Here is a 9,096-nt window from a genome sequence, read left to right on the forward strand (position 1 = left end):
ATTGGGATAAAGGAAGGTTGGATAGGGGAGCAGGGAAGCACATATCTTAGTTAAGGGAGCCACCTTAGTGTTGGCAAGAGACTTGAACCTAGAGTGGCTCCCAGGAGCCCAAGGCGATGTCCCCAGTTAGTCCCTTGGGAAGCTGAGGATAGGGAACCTGAAATGACCCTATCCTATAGCAATACTGACGAATATCTTTCATATCACCATAGAACCTTCATTTGGTGATGGATGGAGATAGAGACAGAGACCCACACTGGAGCACTGGACTGAGCTCCCAAGGTCCCAATCAGAATTGTCTTAATCATACTGCCGAAAAGTGTTTGTTCTTCTCAAAGATGAGTAGTAATCAGTGGTGAGCCACGCCATTTTCTCCCAAACCGAAGTTTTCTGTATCTCTCTGTCCAGCTGTATTCACGTGCACTATAACGTAAACCGTGTTTCTCTGACTGCTCTAATCCCAAGCTGCTTCCTTCATGGCATGTTGTTCTACTTGCAGCAAATGCCTGGGGTTAATGTCAGCTGGGATGGAGAAGGCCCAAAGCAGCTGCCCTCTGTCGACATTTCAGTGGCTGTGGCAACCGATAAAGGTTTAATTACACCGATCATCAAAGATGCAGCTGCTAAGGGTGTACAGGAGATCGCTGACTCTGTAAAGGTATGTGTCCCATAGACCACTCTCAGACAATGGGCTGTTTTCATCTTAGCACCTGCTGAGAACCTTTTTTTTTAATATGTATGTATGTTAGGGGAGGGTATGTCCATGTGTGAGTATAGGTGTGTGCCCTCAGGCCAGAGGAAGGTGTCCAGGTGCCCCGGAGCTGGAGTTGTAGGCAGTTGAGAATGTGGGTGCTTGGCAGTGAAAATCAGTCCTCTGTGGGTGCTTGGCAACGAGTCCCCATTTTCTACAAGAGCAGCTCCCATTCTTAACCATGGAGCCATCTCTCAACCCCTCCTCTGAGATTCTTGACATGATCAGGTTTACACTGTGGTTTTTGTGGGGAGGAGTGGTGATCTCAAGTGTCTCTCTTACATATTTAGGTTTTCAGCTTTTCTCAAGGCATTACCTATTTTAAGGAAATTTAATATTCAAAAATTCTAAAACTAAAGTATAGATAAATTAGAAGTCAGCTTTATTTATGTTCTGGGCAAATCTTTAATTTTTCAAAGTCCAAAATTCAGTATTAAAGATTGTCTTAGTTAGGGTTTTTATTGCTGCAATGAAACACCATAACCAAAAAGCAAATAGGAGAGGAAAGAGTTTATTTGGCTTACACTTCCACAGCACTGTTCATCACTGAAGGAAGCTGGGACAGGAACTCAAACAGGGAAAGATTCTGGAAACAGGAGCTGATGTAGAAGCCATGGAGAAATGTTGCTTACTGACTTGGTCCCCACTGACTTTCTCCCAGCCTAGGGATGGCACCGCCAACAGTGGGCCCTCTCCCATCAACTACTGATTAAGAAGATGCCTTACAACCAGGTCTATGGAGACATTTTTCTCTATTGAGGTTCCCTTCTCTGAGATAGTTTGTGTATCAAGTTGACATAGACTAGCCAGCACAGTGATGCTGTTTCAGGTAGATTTTAAAGTTGTAGATTAAGACCACTGAAACCAAGGTAAAGTACTTTAGCTTTCTTGAATCTCTTGAAAAGCAATTTTTGAAGTTCCAAAATGAAGGCATTTTTGTCACTAAAGCATAGCACATTACAAAGTAGTCATGCATACAAGTCAACTTTGACAGCCACAATAATCCCCAAGGGCATTTCTTGGCAGAAGTATCACAGCACAGGTCTTGAAGTGTTGGTGCTGAAACTTTGATACTCATTTGATTGATTGTTCCCGTAGCAAGGATGGATTTTATGCTGATTGGTAGAACAAGTTACATAGTAGCTAAAAAGCAGAGGTAAAACTTTCTTGGGAAACTCCCAGTTCTATTGCCCAAAGTAAACATTTCATGTTGGTCTGTTTTTAAGCATGATGCTATAAAAATTAATCTTACTTAGAATTTTTGAATTATACATAATTAAAGGTGAGTTTAGTGGATCTAACATTTTTAGTTCTTCGTTCTTCCTTGAAAAGGTTTGCAACATCTATCGGTATGGGTTGAAGTGCAACTTTTTCTCATTTGGAAGGTTGTACTAGTTAGGTCAGTTTAAAAGTCAGAGCTAATAGACTGCTTTTCTGGGATATAACGTAAGTTGTTTCTTCTGACCCACAAGGGATACATTCCAAGGTTCCCTAGTAAAAGCCCCAAAACAGTCCATATGTACTTTTCCCTGTGCATACAGACTTGTGCAGCGCTTAATTCATGTTAACAATAGCACTAAAGTAGAGCAGTTATAATGGTATCATATGCCAGCACCATTAATCCTGCCCGTTGGAAACATTTTTAAATACAGTATGAATTAGGTGAATGTGAGCACTGTGGTGATGCCAGGACTTGATCTGGTGGGCTCAGTGTCTATGGGTGAGTAGTGTACACAGCAGGAGAGCGCTGGACCAGAGGGCAGTGCATGCTTTGTATAGCTCCATGGTTTCAGCACACTATTCAGAACAGCATGTAATTTCAAAATTACTCTTCATATCTAGAGTTTTTCATTTAATATTCTCAGCCCATGGGTTGGCCACAGGGTAACAAAGTGAAGCTCTAGGGTCGGGGAATGCTGTTCAGAAGCGTTATTGATCAAGGATTTCAGCACTATTGAGAAGCATGCACTTGAGTGTTGTGAAGGTGAAAGGAGACTAAGTGTTGAAATAACATTTCTAAAATGCTAGGTGGAAGTTAGGATCTGTAGAGCTGGGATTTTCCCATCTTTTTATGCATTAAATTTTAACTATTATAGATTTTATTGGTTCTGAGCAATCTGACAAGTTTTACTACTGTAATACCACATCATGAAAACAGCTAAGCTAGCATTCTCTGCTCCTTGCATTTGAAAGAGCCTTAGCGTAGGAGATGAAGAAGTTCTGAGCACTAGCAGAAGGTCCAGCTGCTGCAGCCCAGGTCAGCGTGCCACTCGTGATCTGATGGGAGCCAGGCACTAAGCTAGGTGCTGAGCTTAATCTGAGCAGTCGTGGTGACTCAGCTGCAGCTCTGCTGGTGATGAATGCGCGTTCCCACCTGTGCCTGCCTCGTGGATTCTGACGCCTTCCCGCCTTCCCGCCTTCCCCTCAAGGAAAGGCGAGCCAAGTTCCAGTTTTGGAAGAATATCACTTCTCAGTAGCTATTTTGTTGCCATTTGTATGTGAAGATTTTATACTGTGTCTTGTTCCAAAGTATAATGCTTTTGTGTTTGAGCAGGAAAAAACTTAGAGTGATTTTAATATAGACCAGTATGGCTATCTCTTAAATGAATGTTTTACAATCTTGTTATAGAATTCTAAGTGTTTTTATGATTAACAGTGACAACAGTGACTGGAATAACAACAGCTGGCATTCTTTGTGTCAGCTTTGCCTCCCCCCCTTGAAAGGGCTGTCTTCATATAGCCCTGGCTATCTTAGAACTCCCTCTGTAGACCAGACTGGCCTCGGCCTCACTTCTGCCTTCCTGTCGAGTGCTGGGACTAAAGTTGTGCATCACCGTGCTAGCCCCGTGTGTCAGCTTTTGTTGTAAGCCTTCCGTATATATTCTCCCCGGCTCTCTTTAAAGACATCTACCGGAGGCAAAATAATAATTTCATGAGATGGATAAACTGATAAGGAAAACAGTTAAATAATTTGTGTCAGCCCCTGTGCTGTTACGTGATGGATTTCCTGTTCAATCCCATCAGCTGGGCCCTAGAGGAGAGCCTATGCCTACCAACAGCCAAGCTTTCCACTTTTACTAAGCTGTTTGGTGGTAGTGGTGAGGCCATTGTTCCTCTAAATCAGTAGTATGTTCTTAAAATATAAACAAAAACCATAGTCCATGTTAAAGAAATGAGCAGATGGACATACCTGAGGAGTCAGCAGTTATGCCCTACACTTGAGAGTGACTGGACGGGCTCCATGGCCTGAAAGGATTGTCCTCCAGCGCTCGTATTCTGACTGGTAGACAAGTCTTGTGCTCAGGGTTGAGAGCCTGAGACAGAAAGGTAAGAACAGAGAGGCCTGAGTTTCCAGTCTTCACCAGAGACCGTGAGGGTCGGGCTTCAGCAGCTAGTGAGAAGCTGTGAGGAGACAAGCGCTCTCTGCCTGCAGGCGGGAGCCATCTTTTTGAGGGGCCCTGGATCTTGGGCAGGTTGGCATGCTGGCAGTGCCCAGCTCCTCCTGGCGCCTCACTTGGCTGGCTCCTTCTCCTTGTTTATATAGTTCTCGTGCTCCCTTCACAGGCCTTCTGTGGTGTCCATGGCTTGTCCATTTCCCTTTGTCTCACTGTTCAAACCTACTGGATTGGCAAGAATGTCTACTTTAATATTTCTGTGGTACAAGGAAAAAGCTATAAGCAGCGTATAAAGTGTGTATAGAAGGCACGGAACCATTGCACAACATGGGTACATGGCAAACTGAGAGCTCGGAAGCTTTCAAGGAACTCTGTTGAGCTTTACCTTCTCAGATTGTCTGTTCTCAAGCTTCCTGTAAATGTGTTAGATATGTTTAAACATCTAACACTTACCCTGAGTTGTGAGAGTATACCCTGTACAAATATTTCCGGTTATGCAATTAACTAGAACGTGATTTCATTGTTGTGCTCTACTCTTTCCCCAGGTTCTGTCGAAGAAAGCAAGAGATGGGAAATTGTTACCTGAGGAGTACCAAGGAGGATCTTTTAGGTAAGATTTAAACTCTGAATTATCAGTAGCATCAAGCAATAGAATAAGACTTACTCAATCCTTGTCAACCATTTTTTTTGTGTGTGTGTTTAAGACATTTTAAAAATGTGGGCTCAGTACATGTACTTTAATGTAAATAGCAGGACATGGGGAAGGATCTCTCAGAGTAGTTAGGCTTTCCCCACAGGTAGAGGGGCCTATTGGGTGTGAGAGAAACACTCTTTCTGTTGGCAACATGAAATGGCGCTCAGTTCTTAAACTTTTTTTTTTTCTCAGTGTAACTATCCTGGCTGTCCTGGCTAACCTCAAACTCACTGAGATCCACCTACCTCTGCCTCCCAAGTGCTGGGATTAAAGGGTTGCGCCACCACTGCCCAGCAAGCTTTTATTTTTTAGTTACTTTACAAGCAAGGTAGATTTATAAACCTCACCCATTTCCTTTTTTTTTTTGATTTGTTATTATCATTATCTATATAATGAACCTATAATAGCCTTCTATTATCAACTCTACGTTTTAATGTCACTAACATAAAATACACTGAGTGTAGCCTGTTTATTTTGTAATGTGAAGAAGAAATATGACACTACCCCAAAAATATACAGAGCACATTTCAAATGTTGCTTTTTACCTTCTTACTGTCATCTCTCTGTTTCTTTTTTGGCGGGAGGGGGGCCTGACAAAAGTCAGAAAACCTGTTAGTCAAATGTTAAAAGGACTAACACCTATCATCTCTCTTTTAAAGGTAATATCATTGTGAAAATGATCATAGTTTCATTTGCTGCTTTATCTTTATGTGAATGAAAGATATATAAATAATACTTTCTATAAATACAGTGATCTTTATTGTCTAGCCTTTTGGTGTTGTGTCCATGAGAGTTCCCTGTGATTGCTGTGAAGCAGACATTTGTCCACTGCTGTAGTATATGCTAATCTGTGTTAGTGTATTCATGTCAGTCTTATTCCCATAGGTATTCAAGTTCTTTCTCCATTAGTGCACTTACAAGTATGGCGCCGGGCACATGCTTACCCTTGTCTTACGGTGCATGTTTTTATTGTGTGGTCCTAAAAGTAGAATTCCTAGATTAAAAGCGTTGATGGATTCTGTCAAAGAGTTTTCCAAAATGTTTGTACAGATTTGCACTTCATTGCACGGAGTCCTTGTGCTCTGTGTGCTTGGCAGCATTTTGATGGTAGGCTTTAAATTTTACTATTTCTGGGGGGTCTTTTGTGGTCAAGAACATCCCAATGAATAGTGATGAATAGCATCAGCTATTTGGTTGCCTGGTGGTTTATCAGATGAAGTCATTAGAAAGTCTTGCGTCTGCTTTTGAAAACCAATCTGTAGGACTGAGCATGTGTAGATGCACAGCCTCTGTAGGATGCATGTCCAATGGCTTCACATCCCGTCCTTGCCTCTGCCTCTCCCGGGGATGGTTTGATGAACAGAGGCTTTGTGTGTTAAACACTTTGCTATTTGCCCATGTTTCTCTTGATGGGTGGTGCTGTTTGTCGTTTGTCGGGGACGTTGGTCTTTCCGGTGAAGCTCTTCAGGCTGTCGTTGGGAGGCATTGCCGTTCTCTTTTCACGTGACACCAGATCCGTCACGGTCCATCTGGAATTAGAGTTCCATGCGGCGTGAAGTACCATGAGATGAGTCCAGGGTTGTCCCTGAAGGCTTTCTCCCCAGCACCGGGAAGGTGCCGTGGCTGTCCTGTCCAGCTTCTGTGTCGGGTCTCCATTGTTTGCCGGGCTTCCGGCTCGGCACTCTTTACACTCATGATCATCTTTTCTGACTCCTTTTCATATTCCAACAAATTTTAGGGATTCTTTGTCATTTTTCAGACAGGCACACAGCATATTTAGCTGAGGTTTTGATTGGAATTCTGCATTAAGTTTGGCGGTTCAAACAGTATTGAATGTTTCTACATACTTCGGTTTCTTTCATTTGTTTTATATCTTTCTCATAGAGGTCGTAGATCTTCATTAAATCTACTACCTAGCCACTATCTCTCGTGACATTTTGCTAAATGATACAATCTTCAGATTTCATAGTTCAATGTTAGTAACTTACATATAGTATAATAATACTGACCTTTTACCTGGCAGCAGAAATTCCCTTTACTAGTCCTGTTTGTGTGCTGACATCACCAGGGTGTCTGTGAACCTAGAAGCTGGGTTCCTCTGTAGCTCGTCACGCCTTCCATCTCTCCTCTGAGTGTGTCAGTGATTAGCACCTCCAGTGAGTGCTGGCTCTTGGGTAATTATGGTATTCGTGTGTCTACTCAGAGACATATTCTTTGTCTTTAAGTGGCATGGTATGAGACTCAGTAGCAAACCACAGGTTTTTAATAAAGTACACCTATGTATTTTGGGCCATGCTAACTTCAGCGGGTTTTTTTCTCCTCCCTAGTATTTCCAACTTGGGGATGTTTGGCATCGATGAGTTTTCTGCAGTGATCAACCCTCCTCAGGCCTGTATTTTGGCAGTTGGGAGATTCCGACCTGTACTGAAGCTCACTGAGGATGAAGAGGGGAACCCCCAGCTACGGCAGCACCAGCTTATAACTGTCACAATGTCAAGTGACAGTCGAGTGGTTGATGACGAACTGGCTACCAGGTTTCTTGAAAGTTTCAAAGCAAACCTAGAGAATCCCATGAGACTTGCATAGTCTTCAAAGACCAGAAGACTGCGTTTCCTGAGTAGTTGTTAACCAGATATGCAATTGGTTATAAGTATGAAGTAGATGAAATACTTATTTATATAAGGCGAAAGCCTTTGGCCTGAGCTGTCTTCATTTCCCTGTCTGTTCATTGTAGAAATGTGTGATGATAACCCGTGATAATAAAGAGCGTTTGGTTAGTCAGATCCATCTTTAACCTCTGGTGCTGTACAGAAGGGATGAACTGATGCGAATCACTAATAGTCAATATATGATATTGTAAAATTTAAAAAATATAGAATTCTAACTTAATCGTGTCGAACTTATAAGTGGGCTTCAAAGAGATGTCTGTCCATATTGGGACCTCTCTTTTTTTATAAGCAGTGAGTGCTCTTGATATACTTGAACAATTTAATATGTACAGTTAGTTTATTCTGGATTAGTAAATAAGGATTACATTTTACTAGGGGTTGTGACAACATTATTAAACTTCTGTGTATATAAAGCTGATGTCTTAGCTATATATATATATATATCTTCCCAGTCTTATTTTTCACTTCTGTGACACTGTGAACTTCTTCTGAAGAATAAACATGAAGAAAGAGGAAATGAACAGAAGAGTGTTTGTTCAGAGACCCTACCTCATAAAAGTTAGGGGAGCCACTGGGTTTCTACCTGTCACCTCAAGCATTTGAGAGACTGAGAAAGGAGGACAGCTCCGAATTCTGGGCTAGTGTGGGCTACACAGTAAGACTCCATCTCACAGAGGGGCTGGGGGACTTCTTTCCGCGAAAAGCTGTCATTGATCTAAATTCAGCAGTGAGCTCTTCTGCCGGCTTGGAATGAATGGAAATAAATTGTGTTCTTTCTCACTGCACATTGTAAGTTTGTGTTGTTTGATAAAACTTTGTAAACACCTTTGTATTGCAAAAATCAAAAGTGAGGAAATAAAAAAAGTCTAGTTTACTTTGGTGTGACACACAAAATAGAAAAGTAGTTGATAAGCTCAGCATTCATACCTGTAATCTTGGGAGACCGAGGCAGGAGGATTCCCATGAGTTCACAAGGCTAGCCAGTGCTAGCTACATAGTTGAGACCTTGTCTCAAAAGAGACTAGAAGACCTAGGAAGCAGAACAGAGGGGAGATATCCTTCTTTTATTCCATCTGTTGAACCAGATTGTCCCTCATTATCATTGATGTTAGAACAGCTCCTCTGTGCTGGCAGCTCTGGCAAGGTAACGATATTTAAATTGGATGGTAATGAATGGTAATTGAATTCACCAGTCACAGGAAAGTTCTCCTTAGTGTCAGCTGACATAAATCCACCAGAAGAAAGACCGTACAGTACAAGTTGTATGAAGTGCGACATGATGAACTATAGCCCTAACAAAAGAACCCTCAAAAATAATTAGTGCCCCGGTATAGCGTTTGCTAAGAGAATACATAGTTCAGCTTGTCATTCTTAAGAAGCCATTTGAAAATGTACTCTTTGAAACTTTTCTCAAATTAACTTAAAATGATGACCAAGTACTGTTTTCAACATAGCTTTTATAATTTGCATTATTTTCAAGGTCAGTTTGGCTGAAATTCTTTAAATACTGAACAGGTGTCTGTGTGCCTGGTTGTGTGGGTGTGTACATGTGTTCCCTGGTGAGTGTGTGGAAGGCAGGGAACAACC

General features: G+C 41.9%; 1 protein-coding gene across 1 annotated transcript in view; it reads left to right on the top strand.

Annotated features, from left to right (window-relative positions):
• Positions 1-8,294, top strand: part of Pdhx (pyruvate dehydrogenase complex component X) — a 61,347-nt gene extending 53,053 nt beyond the window's left edge. The window contains exons 9-11 of the mRNA XM_050147082.1: positions 500-658; positions 4,692-4,756; positions 7,168-8,294. Of these exons, the coding sequence (XP_050003039.1) occupies positions 500-658; positions 4,692-4,756; positions 7,168-7,426 (483 nt within the window). The 3' untranslated portion in view covers positions 7,427-8,294. The remainder of the gene's footprint in view (positions 1-499; positions 659-4,691; positions 4,757-7,167) is intronic.
• The last annotated feature ends 802 nt before the right edge of the window (positions 8,295-9,096 follow it).

Source organism: Alexandromys fortis, unplaced genomic scaffold (genome assembly GCF_014885135.2).
Source record: "Alexandromys fortis isolate MF-2015 unplaced genomic scaffold, M_Fortis_MF-2015_v1.1 scaffold_12, whole genome shotgun sequence".
Lineage (NCBI taxonomy): Eukaryota > Metazoa > Chordata > Mammalia > Rodentia > Cricetidae > Alexandromys > Alexandromys fortis.